This window comes from Enhydra lutris, unplaced genomic scaffold (assembly GCF_002288905.1).
Source record: "Enhydra lutris kenyoni isolate GAN:26980312 unplaced genomic scaffold, ASM228890v2 scaffoldscaffold13, whole genome shotgun sequence".
Lineage (NCBI taxonomy): Eukaryota > Metazoa > Chordata > Mammalia > Carnivora > Mustelidae > Enhydra > Enhydra lutris.
In genome coordinates this window covers 1,987,815-2,011,945 of record NW_019154097.1, presented here as the reverse complement: position 1 = coordinate 2,011,945, position 24,131 = coordinate 1,987,815, and the positions used below count along the sequence as shown (strand labels likewise).

The window sequence follows — 24,131 nt, the reverse complement described above, 5'->3', positions numbered from 1 at the left end:
CTGGGACTGAGTCCTGCATAGGGCTCCTTGCTTAGCGAAGAGCCTGCTTCTCCCTCTGCCTGCTGCTCTCCCTGCATGTGCTCTTTCTCTCTGTCAAACAAACAAACAAACAAACAAACAAATATCTTTAAAAAAAGGAAAAAGAATAAGACATTGGAGTCATTATGTTGGAATTATTTGTGATGATCTTCCCTACATGTTCTCAAGTACTATTAGGCTCAAGGTCCTCCAAATATTTGGTAACATTCCCTTTGGTATCTTGAAATTCTTGGGTAATATAATCTACTCATACACATAATGAAAGAATAAATATAATGCCTAATACATATGAAAAAAATTGGTATAAAATATAGTAATGTGTGTTTCAATATTTAAATCTTTGGGCCTAAAGATTTAATAGGAGTTACAAGAAGAGAAGCCATTCCATTTAAAATGAAAGCAGAGGTGTAGCAGACACTAGAATAAAACGTGTGGTTAAGTAATCATAGAGAAGACTTATTCGTATAAGTGCAATAGGGAAGCAGCCTTGATTGAAGTAAAAACAACATGACAAGTATTAGGTGAAGATAATGAATATCCTATTGTTGAAAATGAGTTGGCTCTTCTCAAGGAGGATGTATAATAATCTTCCATGTTGTGTCATGGGATGGGATAGTGCAAGAATCTCAGAAATCACACAACTATCTAGCTATCTCACCACATGCTGGAGCAAATATTTGGATTTTCTTTGTGATATCGAAGACCAAAGAGTTGATGGGAAATTGAGAAAGATTTGAAAACAAAACAAAACACAAACCAGTATTTAAGAGGCTAGAGAGAAGCTGTGTGCAGATCTTTGGGGATACACACAGAATCAGATAAGACTGAAAGCCAACAGGAAATCTCCAAATAAATCATTTCAGTATGTAATTTTCACAACATAGATTTCTTACCATTTTGCTGCAAATATTTTTTTTAAATTTATACAGAGTGGCCATACAATATTTTAAAAACTAGCCTTTATGAAATTCATTAACATCTCTACATTTCATTTGTCTAGATTAATTTAATAATGTATGGTTTGAAGTCTATAAAAAGGAGTCTCAAGTCTCCCTTTGAACATTTGCATTTAGTTTCTTTGTTTTTCCAGTAACCTACCACTGCAGTGAAACTCTTTTAAACTAAATACTTAGTTGGAAATGCTATAAATCATTCCGCTCTTTCCAAGAAGTGGGTATGCAAATCCCAACTATGTCCCCAACTTTTCATAATTAGATTGACTAAACTGTTTCGGCTTTAAAGTCTTATGCTTTTAAATCTTTCTGTTTATTTCTTAACACTTAACTCTTCCTACAAATGTTGGCTAGCGTTCCACTGGTTTCGAATGCATTAATCTCCTAGTCAGGTATTGTGAATTCAATCCTATCTTTAAGCCTAGTCAACTAATTGCATCAAAGGAAAGCAAAATTTCCAAACCACTGCTTCCAAGCAGCTCTCCCTCAGGGAGATGAGAGAATTCTTCTCCCAAGTAGGCGGAGCAGGCGCGCAGACTCAGACCTCTAACAGCAGCTCGAAGCCCCGCCCCCCACGCACTCCACGCCCCTCTGTCGTACACGTCGTCTCCGGAGAGGGCGTCGGACGTAGAGCGGAAGTGGTGTAAGGCGGCCGCCGGAGGTGTATTTGGTGTGTTGCGCGACTGGGCCTAGGGGTGGACTGGTGTGTGTCCCTGTGAAGATATCACTATGTCGATCGAAATCGAGTCCTCGGAGTGAGTCGTGCGGTGGCGGAAGTTCGCGAGGTGGTGGGGGCGGGGAGGTAAAGGGTGTGGAGTGGAAAATGCTCAGGGGGAGGTGTCTGAGAGTGGAGGGCTTTTCCTTTCCCACAAAGAAGCTTCTTGGATCTGGCTACCTCGGAGGCGGGCCCGCTAGAAAGTAGCGAATGAGAAGCCCAAAGCCCCATGGGAGAGTGCTGGGGTCTGGGAGGAAGCATAGGCCTTGAAGATCGGAGTTCTAGCCATCGCTGACTCCTGGCGCGCTCTGTGACTGGTCGGTCAAACTGCGCATACATGCTGAACTCCAGTCTGATTACCTGCACAAGGGAGCATGGATTCTAAGCTTTCTTCTCTTCTCGCTCCCCCTTAAACGGTTTGATTCATTTTCCTCTGTGCTTACATGGCCCCTTTGCGTTTCTCTGCCTCGCACTTACCCAGCATTGTAATTGTTTCTCTGCCCACCCTACAGGCCTGTGTAGGCGCCGAGGAGTCCTAGTAGTCCAAGTTCTTAGCACATCGTAGATGCTCAATTACTACCTTCGGAACGGATGAATAATTAGCTGTTTTATCAAGCGGTATCTGGCGCTGAATTTTGATTGGTCAGAGAGTTCTCTGTAGCTACAAAGGAGAGACAGAATGCGAAGACGAGGCCAGAAGAATGAATGATCGACTTGTGAGGGAGGCAGACTAATGACTGAAGGTCTTCAGTGAACTTTTTTAGGACTCCACCCTCTACCTTTCCTTGCCTATGCTTAATAATTAAACCAGCAGACATAACATTTGTGTCCCGAGTGTAAGTAAGGGAGAAGACTTGTCCTGAAGACCTGCCACAGGAGAAAGGGAGGCTTATTCATTCAACAAATACTGAAGTCTATTCTGTATTGTTCTAGACCCTGGGGATGCAGTAGCGAACAAAACACAAAAATTCTTGCCTTTATAGAATGTACATTATGACAAACACAATAAGTAAGAGACTTAACAGATGGTAGTAAGTGTTGTGGAGAAAAACAAAGCAAAGAAGAGTGATGGTGCTGGCAACTAAGACAACTAAGGGCAGTAGTTGCAAGGCATTCCATGCTTTGGGGTCTCAGTAATAGCGGACACCACTCAGCCTCCCATCCTTGGGCTGCTGCATGCTTGTCTGTTTGTTTGTTTGCTTTTAAGATTTTATTTTAAAGTAATCTCTGCACCCATTGTGGGCCTTGAACCTGCAGCCCTGAGATCAAGAGCCTCACAGTCTACTGACTGAACCAGTCAGACGTCCCTGCATGTTTTTATTATCAGTAATAGCTGCTCTTTAGTATTTTCTATGCCAGTCATGCTATGAACAGTATAGTCAACCCTACAGGATAGGTATTTTTCTTAACAGATGAGGAAACAGGCACAGAGATGTTAATTGGCCTGCCCAGGGTCACAGTAAGTGACCAAACTCTGTTTCAAATCCCAACCTATCTCCAAAGCTTTTAGGTCTTTATGTATTACATCTGACTCCTGAATAACGGGTTTGAACTGTGGGGTCCACTTAATCTGAGGATATTTTTATAGTACAGTATTATAAATGTATGTTCTCTTCCTTAACGATTTTCTTTTTTCTAGCTTGCTTTATTGTTAGAATACAGTATATCATACATATAACATACAGAATATATGTTAATTGACTGTTTATGTTCTCAGCATGGCTTCTGGTCAACAGCAGGCTACTAACATTTACGTTTTTGGGGAATCAAAAGTTAAACACAGATTTTTGACTGTGCAGGGGGTCCGTGCCCCTAACCCATGTTGTTCAAGAGTCAGTGTACATTGTGTTTGAAGAAAGTAAATTTGATTTGAGGTGTGTCAAATACAAGATTTTTATAGGGAGGGTACCTTTTTTGGAGTGCAAATGGAAGTATGCTAAGAAAGATAGTAGATACTAGAACAGCAAGAATCTAAACCTGAGTAACTCTTAAAGGGGCCATGAGAGAAAAGACTACTTAACAGAAGTAGCAGTAATCACTTTCCTTCTGCATGAATTTTTAAGAGGGTGTTTGCTTTCCTGTCCAGGGATGTGTGCTCAGGAGCCACATTGTCAGTTTGAGCCTTCATTTTTCCATTTATCTCTGTTACTTGGTCAAATTCTTATCTGAAAAGTGGACATAATAGTAATACCTACCTCATAGAATTGTTTTGAAGAATAAATGAATCAATATGCCTAAGATACTTAAAAGGGTATCTGGTATATAGTAAAAACATAATAAACAAGAAACATTGTTCATTGTTTTATGTTTATTATTTTTCCCTGATAGAGGAAATTGATTAAATTCCTATCTGAAATTTCTTTCAGCCAGGACAGTCTAACCCTCTATACTCCTGCTGTCTGTAGAAATATGGTGTGAGGGGCGCCTGGGTGGCTCAGTGGGTTAAGTGTTCAACTTGATTGATTTTGATTTTGGCTCAGATCATGATCTTGGGGTTGTGAGATCCAAGCCCTACAACAGGCTCTTTGCTCCGTTCTGGCTGTGGAGCATACTTAAGGTTTTCTTCAGTTGCCTTTCCTTCTGTGATTTTTGGAAAGTTTTACTTACATGATAGGATAATATATGATAAGATATATGATATAATAAAGAACTAGAAAGCAAACAGTGAAAGGAGGATGGCCAAATAGAAGAAATAACTGGGGGGTGGGGGGTTTATTTGTGGACTCATTGGTGTGTGAGGATTACTGAGCTAAGTGACTTGCTCTTTTTTTTTTTTTTCCCCAGTGTGATCCGTCTTATCATGCAGTACCTGAAGGAGAACAGTTTACATCGGGCACTAGCAACCTTACAGGAAGAGACTACTGTGTCTCTGAATACCGTGGACAGCATCGAGAGTTTTGTAGCTGACATTAATAGTGGCCATTGGGATACTGTTTTACAGGCTATACAGTCTCTGAAATTGCCAGACAAAACCCTCATTGACCTCTATGAACAGGTAAGAGTGGAGGTGTTGCTGACCTCCTTGAATTGGTTTCTTGTGGGTCCCCTCACTGGGAAGCATCGGTGAGCATTTCTTGAAGCACTGTGGGAGTATAACAGCCCTTAAAACTTACACTGTCAAGGCTTGAGTACTACTTTGTATGTTTTTTCCTTTTTTTTTTTTCTTGAAAAGCCAAGATTTTCCTTAACTAAGATTATTTTTTAAGTAATCATTAAATAAACTGTTCTGATACCAAGTAGTGTATTACAGTTTGTTGCTGGCACTAACCACGCAGTTAGTGCAGACCCTGCAAGCTAAAGGCTCAGTCCTCCCCAAGATGCCCCTTCAGACACCTGAGACCCAAAAAAGGCTGCACTTTTTTTGGGTCTCAGGCCCCCCACACTTCTGACCAAGTGGCTGCATATCTGGGGTCCCCATGACCCCTTCAGAATTGATGATTCACTAGAATGAATCACAGAACTAGTAAAGTGCCATATTTATGATTACAATTTTATTATCAAGAATACAGATCAGGAACAGCCGAATGAAGAGACACATAAAGGAGAGGTCTCAGAGGGTCCTGAGTGCAGAGCTTCTAATGCTCTCTCCCTATGGAATCAGAGCATCTCACTTGGCGTATTAATGTGTTTACCAACCAAAAGCTCCATTGGGGTTTTTATTGGGGTTTCATTCAGTCTTCAGCTCCCCAGCACTCCTCACTCAAAACCTCAACCTTCTAATGTGTTTGTTTTTTCTGGCAACCAGCCCTTTCCATGAACTGTCTTCATTGCACAAACTCAGATGTAATGCACAGGGCTCATTAATAATGAAGATATTCCTCTCATTAGGAAATTTCCAAGGTTTTTAGAAGCTCCGTGCCAGGAAACGAGGACAAAGATCGTACAAATTAGTTATTATACACTTGTATAATAACAGAATGGGCTTTCTGGAAATAACTATGTAGTTGTTGTTTAAAATAAAAATAGGATAGTTTGTTTATTTACAGTCCATATGAGTTTAGTAATTACCCAAAGAAAATTTTGTTAACTGGAGAAAGGTTTCTCTGGAGCTCATGGAAATATTCTCATCTTTAGTTTTCTTCAGTTTCTGTATTCTGAGCAGGAAGCCTGAGAGGAGAGGAGATCGGTAGATAAAAATGAAGGACAGAAGTTGAAAGACTGGGGTAGCTCAGTTGGTTAAGCAAGAGTCCGACTTCATCATGATCTGAGGATCCTGAGATCTGAGTCCTGTAACAGGCTCTGCCTCTCAGCGGGCAGTCTGCTTCCTCCTCTCCCTCCGCCCCTCCCCACCTTGCGCTCTCTCTCTCATAAATGAATAAGATCTTAAGAAAAGATTGGAAAAAAAAAAAGATTGAAGTTATCATTTATAATTGCTTCATTCACCCACCTGAAAATACTAGGGAAAAGAGGAAGGAATATTTCCTAATTTTGGAAATCATGTTGGGAGGCCATTTTTGAAGCAGAAATTGTACTGAAAGAGTACTAAAAGAATGCATTGAAACAGACATTTTCTTTCCATTTTCTAGGTTGTTCTAGAATTGATAGAGCTGCGTGAATTGGGAGCTGCCAGGTCACTCTTGAGACAGACAGACCCCATGATCATGTTAAAACAAACCCAGCCAGAGCGGTATATTCATTTGGAGAACCTCTTGGCCAGGTCTTATTTTGATCCTCGTGAGGTATGACAAGAAGCTCTTATTAACTTAAAAAAATATATAATATTGTACTCTGTTTTTTAACCATTTTATTGGATACTGATTTTGATTTAATTTTTGAGAATGAGGCTTAACTGTTTATGTATGTTGATTGAAATTTACATATGCTAAAAAGAATATTCTCGTTTAGTTTTTCTGAGTATTTGAAGGTCTTCCCTATACACCCCATTTTAGAGGGTTGTATGTTGATTAGTCAAAAAATTTACTCTGATAAAATTTCTGCATTAGCCCATGTACTTACTTGACCCTGAAGTGCTGCCTGACTGCTAGTATATTACTGTGCATTTGTGTCACTTGGCCCAACAAGTGCAGTTTTCTCTTTCTTTTCTTTTTTAGTTCTTGGAAAGCTTGTGCTTTTGTCTAAGCCGGTTATGCTTACTGGTAGAGTGTGGTGACTGATACTCTTTTCTTCTTCCCAAACCTCATTATATGTTTCATTGTTGCTCACCCAGCCTTTTACTAGTCTAAATAGGAGGAAGAAGAATTTAATAGGTCCTAGAGAGTATAAAGTTAGGGTAAACTCACAGAAGCCATGAGGAAAGAAATTTAGATTACCATGACAGGATTCAAGTTAGAGGTGGTGAAAAACTTCTGGGTTGGGAGTTATTGGACTGAAATAAATCACCAAAAAATTATTAAAAGAATCCTCAACTCTGCAGATTTTTCAAAAAACTGGAAAAACAACTCTGGCTTTGACATACTTACTTAGACCCTTTCAGAAATAACAATGTGGACTGGCTGACTTCAACTCTCTCCTAGCTTATACTTTTGAAATGCAAGTGGGGAGAGTTGGGAAGTTGTCTTAACTAATTAATATAATCAATCCCTTCTTTCACCAGGTAGTTTCTTTCTGTGTTTTTTTTTTGTTTTTGTTTTTGTTTTTAATGTTTCTGCTTGGCGCGCCTGGGTGGCTTGGTTAGTTAAGCCTCTGCCTTTGGCTCAGGTCATGATCCTGGGGTCCTGGGATGGAGTCCTATGTCAGGCTCCTTGCTCAGTAGGGAGTCTGCTTCTCCCTCTGCCTGCTGCTCCCCCTGCTTGTGCATGCTTGCTCTCTCTCTCTCTCTCTCTCTGTCAAAAAAATAAAATCTTTTTTTTCATAAAGATTTTATTTATTTGACACACAGAAAGAGACAGCAAGAGAGCAAATATATACAGAGGGAATTGGAGAGGGAGAAGCAGATTTCCCACTGAGCAGGGAGCCCAGTTTGGAGGACCCTGATTCCAGGACCCTGGGATCATGACCTGAGCCGAAGGCAGAAACTTAACGACAGAGCCTCCCAGGTACCCCAAATAAATAAAACCTTAAAAAAAAAGTTTCTGCTTGATGATTATTATTGGTTTTAAATAAGCATACTCATATCCTGTAGCCACTTCTTAGAATGATGCTACCCCATCTCCTTTTTCAGGCATACCCAGATGGAAGTAGCAAAGAAAAGAGAAGAGCAGCAATTGCCCAGGCCTTAGCTGGGGAAGTCAGTGTGGTGCCTCCATCTCGTCTCATGGCATTGCTGGGGCAGGTAATTAAAGTCTGTGGAACAACAAAAAAAAAGTCTGTGGAGTTGAACTCCTGGTAGTTTCCTATATATAAACTCTATAGGCTAGAGAAATCAGATATCCTTAGAATTGGGGACAGCCTACAGTGCTGCTTGTACCAGCACGTGTGCCATGCCACCTTCATCTTTCCTGGGAGAAGGAGTATAGATTAATGGTTAATAGCACAGGCTCTAGAGTTAGTTAGAATTAGGATGGTTGTAGAATTTATCATTCCATCTGGGATAGCTGGTACTATCAACAGATGGTACTTTTTTTTTTTTTTTTTTAAGATTTTATTTATTTATTTGACAGACAGAGATCATAAGTAGGAAGAGAGGCAGGCAGAGAGAGAGAGGGAAGCAGGCTCCCTGCTGAGCAGAGATCCTGATGCGGGGCTTGATCTCAGGACCCTGGGATCATGACCTGAGCCGAAGGCAGAGGCTTTAACCCACTGAGCCACCCAGGTGCCCCAATAGATGGTACTGTTGATCATTGTGCCAGGACACTGTCAAAGGCAAATAGGAATAAATGTTTAGTTAGAATCCAAGATCTCTCACTTACCAACTAATGTGGTCCTTAACATGTTACCTAACTTTTGTGGACTTTTTTTTTAGATTTTATTTATTTATTTGACAGAGATCACAAGTAGGCAGAGAGACAGGCAGAGAGAGAGGGGGAGGCAGGCTCCCCGCAGAGCAAAGAGCCCGATGCGGGGCTCGATCCCAGGACCCCGAGACCACGACCCGAGCCGAAGGCAGAGGCCTAAACCACTGAGCCACGCAGGCTCCCCTGTGGACTTTTTTTTAAACAATTTCTACACCCATTGTGGGCCTCGAACTCCTGAGCCTGATCACATTAAAACCTCACAAATGGATAGGAAAAATAGTAAAAGTACAGTAGACAAGTGGGCAAAGAACATAAATAAACAGTAAGAAGAGGAAATAAATTGGGAGCCATTAAAAGAGTTGGCAAAATATCTACCCTAGGATCATCAGTCTCCAAAATGCATGATTTTTCCACTCCCTATAATGCAGTCTTGAACACTACTGAAGTTACAACTTTTTGGGAAACCAGTTTGGCAGTGTGTATCAAGAGCTTAACCATTCATACTCTTTTTTGGGTTCAGTAATTCTTCTAGGGATCTATTCTGAGTGAGTATTATCCCTCAAATAGAAAATGCCTTATGTTCAGAAGATTTTGTTGTGGCATAATTTAGCCGTGTAAAAAATTGGTAGCAGTGTGACTGTCCATTAATGTATTAATTAAACTATTAAGCCCTTCACCATGTAGGGTATATTTTATAGCCATTGAAATCATAGTTATGTCATTGCATGACCTGATGATAGGTGGTGAAAACAATATAAAATTTTATATAGAACATCATTACAGGTATGTTAATTAATAAACACATGGGGTGGGGGGAAACACTAGAAGGTATACACAAAATGCTAACTAACAGTTGGATGTTGGGACTTTGGGAGATTTTTGTTTTTCAGATTTTGTTTCTAGTAAAGGTTAAACCTCTAAGATAAACGATATGGAAATATGAACCTGTTGGCTCTCAGAGTTCCCTGCATCCAGGCATCAGCGTGTGTTCCTAAGACACAGAGCTGCATTGATTATATTGTCTTCAGATGGCCAAAGACTCGTGTTAACCTGATCCTTTTGGGCTGGCTTTGAGCAGTCAGGACTGGATCTTAGAGGCACCCAAGCAGATGAGTGCACGTTTCTTTGCTCACAGGCCCTGAAGTGGCAGCAGCACCAGGGATTGCTTCCTCCTGGCATGACCATAGATTTGTTCCGAGGCAAAGCAGCTGTCAAAGATGTGGAAGAAGAAAAGTTTCCTACACAGCTGAGCAGGCATATTAAGGTAGGATCCTTAGATACTCCGCCATTTGCTAATCATTTGTCAAGGACTTCATGCCTGCCCACCCAGGGCGTGTGCCGGGGCTTGGGTGGGGGAGCAGAGCTCATTCTCCAGCTCTGACAACATTCAGGGTTGCGGCTGGTGATCACTGGCGTCTTTCTGGGCTCTGGCAGTGGCACACCTCAGGTGTATATCCATAAATTTGGCAGCTGGCCCGTCCTCTGCCCTTGCACTTCTTCCCAGGAGGGCTTCATTTGGAAGAATGGTTAGCTCTTTGGGTAAGCCTGGAACTCACTGTGAACTTTCTGTGTATTCATCCTGTTCAGTGTTGCAGTTTTTGCCTGCTCCATGTCTGGCAAATTACCAGGCATGGATTGTAAATCAGGCTTGTGTGGTGTTGGAGGAAAATAATTTTATCATCTCGTGACTATTTCTTGTTTTTTTTTGTTGTTGTTGTTCTTTTTTTAATCTGAGACTTTTCTAGGATAAAGCACACTCACGTAATTGCTGCAGCTCCCAAAATTAAAAGCGCATTTGCTACTTCAGCATCTCCTTTATATTAGTTTCTCCCTGGGTTTGTGGTCTTACTGAATTTATGGCTTTTGACATAATTTCATATTCCTCAAATCTTGGGCTTTGGCTTAGAGCTTTAAATTTTACCTTTTCTGGATTGTATGTTCTGATTCCCATGTAAAGATATTTCTAAGTACCACTGTTATATTTACCTGGGTGAAGCCTTGAGACAGATAGAAATCCATTATAATTACGCTGCTGGGCTAAGATTTTCTTTTATGAACAACTTTCCTTTTCTGGTATTTAAAATGAAATTCATAATAGAGCTTTTCTCTGTTTTCCTTTGTCTAATGTTCTGTAGTTTTCATCTGTTACTGGGAACATCATTGCTGGTAAATGCTCAGGATACATCTCCTAGGCAAATAGTCTGTCAGCTCTAATTAGTTCTTGAGTCGGTCAGCCACACGTTATCACTTGATTAAATGAAGGTCATGAGAAGGAACAGGATGGAAAATTTGTTTACAAAACAATATAGGAAAATAGGCATTTATTTGGGGGAAAAAAAAAGTTGTCCCCTAGATGTACAACATATTGTCTCACATTGAATATGAAAGTCATACTATGGCTGCGTCAGGTAAAAACTTACTGAGTATTTTAATAGAATTATTTGTTCCAAGTCCTGTGCTAAAATAGTTCCTTTGTACTGCTTTGGAAATACCAATTTCACATTAAAAAAGCTAGTTTAAACTGAGAGCCCAGACCTAAAACTGGTCAGAGAAAATACATACATTGCCTCTGTCCAGATACAGAATTAACTCTCCAATACTCTGTAATAGAGGCTAGCTGTCACTTTGTCCTAGGGCAGGATTTCTCAAAAGGTTAAAATGGAAATTGTCTTAAGGTCAGTAGATAAAAATGCATCTGTTTCATTGTTTCATTTGAAACAGTTTGGTCAGAAATCACATGTGGAGTGTGCTCGATTTTCTCCAGATGGTCAGTATTTGGTCACTGGGTCTGTTGATGGATTCATTGAAGTCTGGAACTTTACAACTGGAAAAATCAGAAAGGTAAAGTATTAAAATATGTTAACTTTTCTAGTGGCAGAATTATCTATTTTTTGTTTTTAAATTAACTTATTTTTACAATATAAATTTATTTTTTAAATCAATAATATGTACATCTGATACATTTTTAAAAAATAATATTTGTTTGAGAGAGAGGGAGAGCACACCCGAGTGCTAGCCCAAGCATGAGTTGGGGGAGGGGCAGAGGGCAAGGGAAAGGGAGAAGCAGACTCCCCACTGAGTGCAGAGCCAGCTACAGGCTCCTTCCGAGGACACTGAGATCTTAACCTGACCTGACCTCACTTAACCGTCTGATCTACCCAGGTACCCCCATTTGATAAGACATTTTATAAATAGAAAAGTTATTCAGTAAGAGAGTCTTGCTACGGGGCACCTGGGTGGCTCAGTGGGTTAAGCCTCTGCCTTCGGGCGGTCATGATCTCAGGGTCCTGGGATCGAGCCTCTCATTGGGCTCTCTGCTCAGCAGGGAGCCTGCTCCCCCTCCCCCTCTGCCTGCCTCTCTGCCTACTTGTGATCTCTCTCTCTGTCAAATAAATAAATAAAATTAAAAAAAAAAATAAAAAAAGAGAGAGTCTTGTTCCTATTGTCCCTCAGTTGGTCACTTCTTTTCCTTGGTCCACCCAGGGTTATCAGTTTCTTACGTAACCTTCCTTCACTTTCTAGGTATGTGGAAGAAATTACTTATTTTTTTCTGATCTAATTGTAGTATTGATTGTTTCTCTTATTATGAATGAAGTTGATTATCTTTTTATATGTGAAAACTACCAGTGATTCCTGTTCTGTGAAGTCTTCATATCCTTTGCCTATTTTTCTTTTGGATTCTTACTGATTTTTAGGAACAGTTTTTGTATTATGTATTGGAAATATTTTTCAGTTTTGGCTGTTTTTTGACTTTGCTTATCATTTTGTTTTACAGACTTAGTTTTTTTGTATCATATTTATCCATCTTTTTTTCCTACAACTTCTAGTGCTTTCATGTTTCATTTTATGTTTAATTTTTGATCCATTGGAATTTGTTCAGGGAGATGAAGTTGGTGTAGATCCAAACTAATTTTTTCCCTAAAAGGTGTTTATTGACTATTCACTGATTTAAAATAGAACCTTTATCATAGAATACTAACTTCCGCTCCGTGGGTAGTGAATTCATAAGTGATTTTCATTTTCTGCTTCACATATTTCCTTATAGTTTGCTTTAAAAAAAAAAAAACAAACAAAAACACCATGACTCAGTCTTACTTTGTAATTAGGAAAAGATGGATACTTTGTTCTGAACAGTAATGGATGATAAAAGTAACATTACGATTCAGTACATTAGTCAGTATATGGTTTTAGAAAAAGTAGCTGACGATTTGAAAAAGACATTGTCTTTTCACATCATACCTCTGAAATAAATTCAGATACATTAAAAATGTACAGTTGTGGACTTGTAGGGGAATTTTGCACAGAAGAAGGCTCAGTAAGCAAAAGATGTAGGGTGTTATATTGGAATTTTTTAGAGTATTAATTTGAAGTGTGTAAAATTACTTATTCCCACCACTATCAGTTGTTCATTAGGAGAGCATGTGCATGGCACTAGTATTTGCTTGGGAAATTTAGGGTAGGCACAATCTGTTACTCTGAAAGCAGTTTCAGTGAGTTTATAGAGATCTAGCGTAACTGGGGAGTTTGTGTTGTTTTGGTAACTGCTTATCTTTGTTTCCTTTAGGATCTTAAATACCAGGCCCAGGATAACTTTATGATGATGGATGATGCCGTCCTCTGCATGTGTTTCAGCAGAGATACAGAAATGTTAGCAACTGGGGCCCAAGATGGAAAAATTAAGGTATTTATTAGTGGCACAAGCTTTTATATGTAGACATTTTGAGACTTCTGCAATGAGGTAGTGTTCCACATGTGATAGCTTAATAACACCTGCTGTTTTTGAGCATCAGCTTTATGCTAATTTACTTTTTCTTGCTTAATCCTAATAACTCTGCCTAGGGAGGTCCTAAAATCAGTTTAAGGTCACACCGTTGATAAGTGATAAATTGGGACTTCAACTCAGATCTACTCCTCATGCCCTTTCTGCTGTACCACCCTGGCGCACCTTATAAAGATGTGTTGTACTTTGGATTTGTTTTAGAGAATGGGATTGGTCTGCAGTTGATTAGCTGTGGTTTGTATTTAATTGCTGGTAAAACACCCTGGGCTAGATTAAATACAGAAATGGTCTCTGCTAAGTGAACTTTCAGTTTAAACTTTTAATAATTTGTGAGTAAAGAGATTTAAGTTTCAGAGGATTTGGTTATTGCACTATGTGAAGCAGCCATATTCAGCTATTAGCATGCATTTTTAATACACTGTTGAGCATTGCATCTTGCTTGGCTCTGCAGGCAGGAGTGGGACTCTGTTTACAAGTTTTTACTATTTTTTTTTATAAAGGTATGGAAGATTCAGAGTGGGCAGTGTTTAAGGAGATTTGAAAGGGCCCACAGTAAAGGTGTCACCTGTCTAAGCTTTTCTAAGGATAGCAGTCAGATCCTTAGTGCCTCTTTTGACCAGACAATTAGGTAAGTAAGAGTCTCCAAACTCCCTCACTTGGGTTTGCTATGGTGAAGCACTGGTGGGAGGTACTCGTGATTCCTTATGCTTTCACCTAGATGGTGTTATATGAAGAATGTGTGTATGTGAGACCTCATTATTATTTTGTTCATTTTAGTCTACCCAGAAGAGAGATTAGAAAGGGATTATACCAGTGTTTCATGTTTCTCAAAATGTGATTTTTTGACCCATGTGCATCAGAAGTACCACAGAGGGCATATTTTCTTCCAGTCTCTGTGCCAAGCTTTTGTTTTTGTTTTGTTTGAAAAAATGAAAATTATACTGCATAGTCCTCTTTCTTCACCTGATATTATAACTTGAGCTTCTCTAATTCATTGAAAGAATATTCAACATTTGGTCCCAATTACAGTCTATAGAACACTTTTTTTTTTTTAAAGATTTTATTTATTTGTCAGAGAGAGTGAGAGAGGCAGACAGAGGGAGATGTCCTGAGCTGAAGGCAGACGTTAACGGACTGATCCACCCAGGCATCCTAGAATATATTTTTTAATAAGCACTTCTTTTTTTTTTTTTTGAAGATTTTATTTGTGAGAGCAAGAGAGAGAACACACAAGTGGACAGGAAGGGCAGAGGCAGAAGGAGAGGGAGAAGCAGACTCCCTGCTGAGTGGGGTTCCATCCCAGGATCTTGGGATCGTGACCTGAGCCAAAGACAGACGATTAACCAACTGAGCCACCCAGGCACCCTGCAGTCTGTAGAGTTTTAATTGTTCATTTCTTTTTGTTTGTGATAGAATTCATGGTTTAAAATCTGGGAAAACTTTGAAGGAATTTCGTGGCCATTCCTCCTTTGTTAATGAAGCAACTTTTACACAAGATGGACATTATATTATTAGTGCATCCTCTGATGGCACTGTAAAGGTTAAGTATTTACTACTAATCTATTTTGGGGTGTCTATTTTTGTCCTTTGAAGAGTTTTCAGTGGTGATAATGGTGATGCTTGTGGTGGAGTAAACTTCTTTACTAGCTCTTTTAGCTGTAAATGAGGTGAGTCTGAGACATAGTAATATTCTTGGGTGAATCCCTGTTGAAGTATCTTGGGTTTCAAACTTACATATTCAAAACAGACTTTATCATGTGTAGGAAGAGAGGAAGGTGTGGAGGCCTACATTAAGTCACACCCCATTTATAGCAGTTAAAGTCTGTCTAGATATAGGTATGGTTCACCCACAATAGTCAAGTTTACAAAGGGCTTAGTGGCCAGATAAATAGATCTTTTTTTTTCTTGCACAGTCTCACTCTACTCCTGACCCCCCAACATTTAGGGGCCTTCTCAACAACATTTATAGAGAGGCAGGGGAGCCCTCTCTCAAATACTCATTTACTATCTCAGCTCTCAGCTGAAAGTAGTGGATCTTCATTCAGCAACTTCAGAGGCTTATTTATCTATTTATTTATTATTTAAAGATTGATTATTTATTTGATAGAGAGAGAGAGAGATCACAAGTAGGCAGAGAGGGAGGCAGAGAGATAGGGGGTAGCAGGCTTCCTGCTGAGCAGAGAGTCTGATGCAGGACTCGATCCCAGGACCCTGAGATCGTGACCTGAGCTGAAGGCAGAGGCCCAACCCACTGAGCCACCCAGGCGCCCCAAGGCTGTTTTTTTTTTATTTTATTTTATTTTATTTTATTTATTTGATAGAGAGAGATCACAAGTAGGCAGAGAGGCAGGCAGAGAGAGAGGGAAGAAGCAGGCTCCCTGCCGAGCAGAGAGACCGATGCGGCGCTCCATCCCAGGACTCTGGGATCATGACCTGAGCCGAAGGCAGAGGCTTTAACCCACTGAGCCACCCAGGCGCCCCAAGGCTTAGTTCTTTTAATGGCAGGCTTCATTTCCTAGCAGAGATGAGAATTCCAAATAGAAAATTGCTGGAGATATTTGAGACAATCCATTTAAATTCTGGACCTGCTTTTGTTTACTTTTTCATTTATTCATGAGAGACAGAGGGGCAGGCAGAGGGAGAAGCTGGCTTCCCTCAGAGCAGGGAGCTGGGTGTACGACTTGATTCCAGGACCCCAGGATCATGACCCCAGTCGAAAGCAGCCACCTAACTGACTGACTGACTGACCTGCCCAGGTACCCTGGACCTGCTTTTTTTTTTTTTTTTTTTTTTTTTTTTTTTTTTTTTTTTTTAAAGATTTTTATTTATTTATTTGACAGAGAGATCACAAGCAGGCAGAGAGGCAGGCAGAGAGAGAGGAGGAAGCAGGCTCCCCTAGAGAGCAGAGAGCCCGATGCGGGGCTCGATCCCAGGACTCTGAGATCATGACCCCAGCCGAAGGCAGCGGCTTAACCCACTGAGCCACCCAGGCGCCCCCCCGGACCTGCTTTATAAATCGCCTTAGGTATCTGTGTAGTTTGTAGCAGAAGACTGAAGCATTTTAACACAAATGCCTAAAAGACCACCCTCAGAAATTGCTTGTTCTGGCTTGGGAATTGAACCAGGAACCTGAGGGTAGGAAAGTCTTCCTCAGGGTGGTTGGGGCCATATACAAAGCTCTTAGTACTTTAGTCATGGGATTTGCCCTCGTTGTGCTTTGTATATGGGCCTAAACAATCTGTGAAATGCTTGTGGTCTTTTCCTTTAGTTCATTAATGAGTCAGAAAAAGCATCTCACTGACTTTTTGGACAGAAAACACTGGGATCCTTATAACTCTTCACTGAAAAGTTCATTTCTCTCCTGAAGACAGTTGGGCTTTAGGGAGATTGGGCCAGATGATAACGTATAAATTAGGAAAATAAACACTGGGGCAATTAGTGGGGCAGTTATTTCTTCCTGTTTATAGGTATTCAACATTCGTTTAGTGCTAAGCTCTGTTGGAAGCACAAAGGAGACAACACAGTCTGTGCCTTTGAGGCTTTTGTGTGTGTATATATATGTATATATATATATATATATATACACACGTCTCAGTAAGTGAATAGTGTCCAGACAATGCTATGGAAGATTTGGTCCATTCCTTTTCTCAGCTCATCTCAGATTTCAGGAACTGTGATGTCTGATTTAGCTCCATCAGTTTGTAACAGCCCAGAATGGCCAGGTGAGCATTAGGTTGGGGCCTATTAGCAGAAGAGATGTTGGGCTAGGAGAGGTAATACATGTGGCCAAGAGTGACTTCTACTTCGTGGATCCTCATGTGTGCGTCAGCTCTGTGGCTTCTGTTCAGTGGTTCGAGCTGTACGCTGGAATCATTTCTGGAACTTTTTAAAAATGGACCTGCCTGTGCCCCACCCTAGAGCTCAGGATAGAGTCCTGAGCATATAATTCTAAAAAGTTATTTTGATGTCCAGATAAAAGTAGCTTTCTGGTTATTTGACAGTAGCAGTGTTGATACATAGTAAATTTTAAAGATACATAGCTCATTAGGAAAATTTTGTAAGGGAAGATCATAGATTTTAAAAGGTTTTATTATATAGCTTTGTGACTTTTTTGATACCACTTAATTAGCAAATATGATAAGTGCTTACTATGTATATGGCAAAGCTAGGTATCTGATAGGACTAAAAATCAAGAAGCTTTTTTTCTGAATCAGTTTTATTCGCTTTTTTTTTTTAAATCACATTTTCCTTTTTTTAATCCCCAAACTTTTAGAAATTCTTATACCCCAGAAATGTTAATGCCTTAAACTTTTGTGTCATAGATCTGGAATATGAAGACCACAGAATGTTCAAATACCTTTAAATCCCTGGGCAGCACTGCGGGGACAGATATCACTGTCAACAGTGTGATCCTGCTTCCTAAAAATCCAGAACACTTCGTGGTGTGTAACAGATCAAATACCGTGGTTATCATGAACATGCAGGGGCAGGTGAGTGCTCGGAACTTTGCATGGACCTTGTGGGCCATTCCTAAGTCATCCCTTGGTTCTGGCCCTTCCAGTAACAAAATATGGGTTCATCACTCCAAAAACCATATATATAGTTGACCCCTGAACAACATAGGAGTTAGGGGCACCGACTCCCTGGATAGCAGTCTGCATATTACTTTAGACCCCTCCCAAAGCTTAACTATTAATAACCTACTGTTAACTGGAAGGAAGCCTCACCGATAACATAAATAATTGATTAACACATATTTTGTATGTTATATGTATTATATACTTTTTTTTTTTTAAGATTTTATTTATTTATTTGAGAGAGAGACAGTGAGAGAGAGCATGAGCGAGGAGAAGGTCAGAAGGAGAAGCAGACTCCCCATGGAGCTGGGAGCCCGTTGTGGGACTCGATCCCGGGACCCCGGGATCATGACCTGAGCCGAAGGCAGTTGTCCAACCAACTGAGCCACCCAGGCGTCCCTATGTATTATATATTCTTATCATAAAGTAAGCTTAGAGAAAAGATGTTATTAAGAAAATAATAAGAGAAAAACATTTACAGTACCATACTGTATATATATATATTTTTAAAATCCATGGGGTGGTGGATCAGTCAGAAGAGCATGTGACTCTTGATTTCAGGGTCATGAGTTTGAGTCCTATGCTGGGTGTAGAGATTAATAAAATAAATAAATAAACATTAAATAGAAAAATCTGTATATGAGTGGACATGCGCAGTTCAAACCTGTGTTGTTGATAACAATCCCTGAGTAAGGGAGCTACAATATGTGGATTACTAACTCAGTACTACTATCTCCCAGTTACCACACGATCTAAGTTAGAACTCTCATAGGAGAAGGGCAACAGTGCTTCATGATATGTATTTGTAATCAGAGCACCTGTATGTTCCCAAGGAACCTCACTTCTGTAGCACCAGGGACATTAGGAGTGTCAAGATTAAAGTCTCAAGCCCTGGGAATGTGTTGCGGTGCTACTAGACTGTTGGCTTGGGCCCTTGGGGATCCTGCTGAGCGTGGAGAAGAGCCAGGGGCTGGTGTCTGGAACTGTCTCTCCCTTCCATTAGTCCTTGTAGCTGATAAATTTGTAGTTTAGAATCCATGGTTGAGGGGCATCTGGCTGGCTTGGCTGGAAGAGCTTGCAACTCTAGATCTTGGGGCTATGAATTCAAACTTCACATTGAGTGTACAGATTAAGTAGGCAGACAGACTGACTCACTGACTGAACTAACTAAAAAAAAGAGCCCATGGTTGAGTTAGCTGGTTTGCATTATCTACTGGTCCCCTGTATAACACCTGTTGTTGCCCACTTCCTAGTTTTCTGCTGGTACAGGACGAAGAGTGCCTGTGTATGCACCCTTTCCCTGGTGATAGCATCATATATAACCATAGTACAATGATCAAAACCAAGAAATTGACATTGATACAATACTATTAAATCAGACCTTATTTGGATTTCACTAGTCTTTATATGTGTTCATGTTGAGGCAACAAGTTCTATGAAGTTTTATCAGATGTATAGATTTTTGTAACTACCACAACAATCAGGATACAGAACTGTTCCATCATCCCCAGAGGAACTCCCTCATGCTACATCTTTATAGTCAAACTTCTCCTCTGTCCCTAGCCCCTGGCTACTACTGATCTGCTTTCCATTATTATTTTGTCATTTTGAGAATGGTGTAAAAATGGAATCATATGTTATGTAACCTTTTAACCTGTTGAGATTGGTTTTGCTCAGCTTGATTTATGATGATATGGTGTGTAAAATACAGCAAGCAAGGTCTTGGAGACAGAGGTCATCTTGCTTAAGGAAAGCATCCCATTCTGTTAGAAAGAGAAAACAATGGAGTGTAAGTCCACAGAGCATTGACAACTGGTAGTATATTGATTTAGGTGGTAATGAATTTACTTCAGGGTAAAATGACTCAGTAGACTAAAGAGCAGGGTTGGTAACTTGGGATGTATGATTAAGTTAGATACCTTATCCATGGAATATTTCACAGGCAAGAGGATTTAGCACATGGTCAGTGTAATTGGTGATCTAATTATAAGTGTCAGTAAACCAAAATGCAAAATTAACAATGTGAAGGTGTTAGTTAAAACTGCTGCTTTTGAACTGCTGCTAATCCAGATGTTTTGTTTTTGCCTTGGGGTATGGTATGATTTAGATTGTCAGGAGCTTCAGCTCTGGTAAGAGAGAAGGTGGGGATTTTGTTTGCTGTGCCCTGTCCCCTCGTGGTGAATGGATCTACTGTGTCGGGGAGGACTTTGTGCTCTACTGTTTTAGCACAGTCACTGGCAAACTGGAGAGAACTTTGACGGTGAGTATTACTAACTTAAGGCCATCAAGAAATTGCATTAATACTTGTGTCTTTCTGAACTCTGAAGTAAACCTTTTCCAGACTGCTCTGTGAACCTTGGTATAAAAAATGTAAAAATTTTATGACTAAATAAAATAAAGGGCCCGTTAGTAATGATAAAGAATTACCTCCTCTCAGGAAAGGTCTCCTTCAGTGAACCTTCAGCTTCAAGTGAATAGGATGGGTGTACATAAAGCAGACAATAAGAAAGGGAACATGCCTAACTAGCCAGCTAGATTAGGCGTATCCTCCTCGGTGGGACCAGAGAGTGACAGATATAGCTTATTTCTTGTTATGTCACAATGTGATAGGAATTAGATAGTCTTCCTCCATCTTTTGTGTCATTTGGAATAGTGGCCTCCAGTTATCTCAGGAGGAGAAAAACTAGCTGCGGGCTATACTGGATGTTTTTAAGACTCATATCTGGAAGTGGCTTATGATACTTTGTTCCTCATTCTTTTTTGGTTCGAATTCAGTCACATGGCTGACTAAATGCAAGGGGGGACAGGGAAAATGTAATTTTCTGTGGTCCAGAAGAGGTGGTATGGTGAACATATAAAAAATTACATACAAATCCTTGTTGAAAATCATCTCTTGGTTTCACATGACTCTTGAGTGAGCTTTTGATGTACCTGCTCTGACAGGCCTCCATGCAGGTCTCAGAGACGACTAGCTGAGGGGTCTGGAAAATACAAGTTCACTGAGTTGATGGAATCATTTGGTCTTAGACACTGTCTTGGCCTAGAATTTACAAAATAGTGATGGGGAGTAGGATCAGCTGTAATGCAAAATGGATTTGGAACAAAGCATTATTCACACATTATGAAAAACAGTACGGAAATGTCAACTAGCATTGTGATAGCCTCATTTGTTTTCGTTTTGTTTAGCCCTCTTCGAGGCTGCCTTAGGTTGGATCTCTTTGGTGGGAATTGGAAGCTTCACTCTTCTCCCTCCCACTCAACTCTGGATGCCTCTTCAGGGTGATTTTTATAGACCTGTATCCTCTAACCCAATGCTTTACTTTTCCCAGGTTCATGAGAAGGATGTGATTGGTATCGCACATCACCCTCATCAGAACCTGATTGCTACCTACAGTGAAGATGGACTCCTAAAGCTCTGGAAACCCTAATTTCCACTTTTCTTTTAAAAGTTGCTTGAGAGCATGTACCTAAGTGAAGACATATTCATGTATTGCTTTTTTTTTTTTTTAAGGCTACCTTTTCTAAGCAATTGTCTGAATTAGGAACAAGAGTAATTTTGTGAAAATTCATGTTCAAGTAGCAGTTAATCTTTTATATATATTTTTAAGGTATTCATTTATCTATTTCTAATTGGGGCAGTCATGTAATGTTTTCAGTAGTCTTCTACCTGAAGAGTGAAATACTGCTCTTTCTAGAAGAAAACTACTTTGATTTGAAATGGTGATTAAAACATACCTCCTGCAGTAAAACTTGTGAATAAGTAACTATCCCATATTCAGTAGCTCTTTGCTGGTCCGGTTTTTTTAGATGTTAATAAACTTTACCCTTTTGGAGGCTTTGTTTTTAAATATAAGTAAGTGCTTATCTAGTTAACATATTTACTTGGAATCAGGTGAGGAGAGTGGGACATAACATCATTAATCCCAGTACAGCAGGAAGTCCATTCCTAGTTAGAAAGATAGACTGACTATAAAAGGGTTGGGTGTTGCATAGACTATCTCATTTCATTGCCTTCACTGTCCACTCACTCTTACTAGCTGTGCCTTCTCATATGTTCTGGCTAACTCTAGAGACTATCATCTCCATCTTCTCGGTAGAACCAGTTGCAGGATCCATTAGAATTCAGTTTTGGTTTCTGAAGTTTTGGCATTTAAAATGCGCTATTGTTCTGAAGGAAGTTGGAAAAGGACCTGAGATATAGAGAAGTCTTTTTTTGCTATGTGCATCCTTACCAGTTAAGGAAAAAAAAAAAAAAAAAGCCAACAAAACTCTTGAAAATACTTTGCACATGGGTGTCTTTATGTTTCAACCAAAGATATGTTCAGTGCACGGATGTTGATGTTGAAGGTGCTGTGCAGGAATCATTTCAAGAAATTGAGACTTTCACGTAGGCCAGCTCTTATGCCTTTTAATTTTAGCCTTTATTAGGTACAAATTAATGGAAAAGTTTTTAAAAAGTTTTAGAGTGTTATAATTTACCTTTGATTGAAATATAGCCTGATCCTTTGCCTGGCGCAATAATGTTCAATATTGGCTGAACTATCCCTTGGCAGCACTAAGAAATGACTCTTCCCCAATCATATTCCCAAAAGTTTTTTTTTTTTTCCCTTTTGCTGTTAAATCTGCAGCTTTTTGAGGAGCCTGGGTGGTTCAGTCATTTGAGTGTCCGACTCTCGATTTCGGCTCAGGCCATGATCTCAGGGTCCTTGTGTTTGAACCCCATGTCTGGCTCTGCTCCATGCTGAATGTGGTGTGCTTGAGATTCCCTTTCCCTCGCTCATGTACACACTCCTGCTCTCCAGTCACCCCCAAAGTTTTAAACATGCTTTTTGACAGAAATGTCATTTGCTGCCATTTTTGAGAGTTGAACATAGTCACGAATCCAACTTCATATGAATTCTGGTGTCCCATCCCAGTGAAAATAAGTTCACATAAATAAAAGGTTTAAGGTGGAAAGAGGAAACAGGTTATGTTAAAATTCCTTAGAAAAGTCTTAAAGAAATTGGGATTTTCTATTTAGCTCATGACCTCCTGAATAAGCAAGCAGTTGAGCAGTACTGTTAAAAAATAAAGCAGGCCAAGGGCTTCTGGGTGGCTTAGTTAGTTAAGCTTCTGCCTTTAGCTCAGTTCATGATCTGGGAGTCCCAGGATAGATTCCCATATAGGGCTTCTTGCTCAGTGAGGAGTGTGCTTTCTCCATTTCCCTTTGCCCCTCCCCCTGTTCATGCTCTCACAAAACAAAACAAAACAAAACAAAAACAGGCCTAAAATGGAGTCACTTCTGCTAAGCCCTACATTAGCAAATGCAGACTTAATACCTACCCAAATTGCGGTTTCAGCCTGTCCCAGGACTAATTTTTAACCAATCTGGAATAAGCTGATTGAGCATTTATATGGTATTCTGCCTGATAGGCCCCTCCTACAGGTGACCTTGCATGAAACAATCCACTCTGTTGGGAGCTTTATTTTCCCCACCCCCTTCAAGTTTGTAAATGCCTTTCATTTTGTGCAGCTCTTCAGACCTCCTTTTTATTAGGATGTTGCTGGATTCACTAATCATTGAATAAAGTCAGTTTTGCAGTTGAATTTTTTAACAGTATTTCCTTTGTGCTTATGAAGAACAAGAATCTAGTCTGCACATGTTCACTTACTCCTAGAAATTTTTATCAAACGTCTGTTCCTGTACCTAGTACTGAGGATGGCTTAAGACCAGTTCCTGTCATAGAATAGGCAGGAAATGGGGGCGCCTGGGTGGCTCCAGTAGGTTGTCTGCCTTCAACTCGTGTCATGATCCCTGGGTCAGTGGGGAGCCTCTCCCTCTGCCTGCTGCTCCCCCTGCTTACACTATCTGGAAGAAATACAAGTTAAAGGGAGTATTTAAAATGGGATATGAGGAAATCTTGCTGTTTTTTGGATAATGGAAGGAAGGGCACCTTATCAACCCTTCTGAGTTAGGAAAGGCTTCATGGAAGAGTTGACCATAAAAAGACCAGCTGGAGCCCATGGGTAAAAGGATTTGGCCAGTCCAAGTTAGCAGGAGCGTTTCCAGGCACGAGTGTGCTCTAGCTCCAAGGCATATATATTGGACAAATGGGAGCATCTTGGGAGACCAGGTGGAGAGAGAAGCCTGGATTTGGAGCCTTTTTTTTTTTTTTTTTAAAGATTTTATTTATTTGACAGATCACAAGTAGGCAGAGAGGCAGGCAGAGAGAG

General features: G+C 40.1%; 1 protein-coding gene across 1 annotated transcript; it reads left to right on the top strand.

Moving 5' to 3' along the window:
- Positions 1-1,597: 1,597 nt before the first annotated feature.
- Positions 1,598-23,501, top strand: LOC111145747 (SMU1, DNA replication regulator and spliceosomal factor). The gene is made up of 12 exons (XM_022500923.1): positions 1,598-1,747; positions 4,492-4,702; positions 6,234-6,386; positions 7,829-7,939; positions 9,697-9,825; positions 11,283-11,402; positions 13,126-13,242; positions 13,842-13,969; positions 14,755-14,881; positions 17,664-17,831; positions 20,026-20,178; positions 21,248-23,501. Exons 1-12 carry the CDS (start codon positions 1,722-1,724, stop codon positions 21,344-21,346), a joined length of 1,542 nt encoding a protein of 513 aa, XP_022356631.1. The 5' UTR covers positions 1,598-1,721; the 3' UTR covers positions 21,347-23,501.
- Positions 23,502-24,131: the final 630 nt, after the last annotated feature.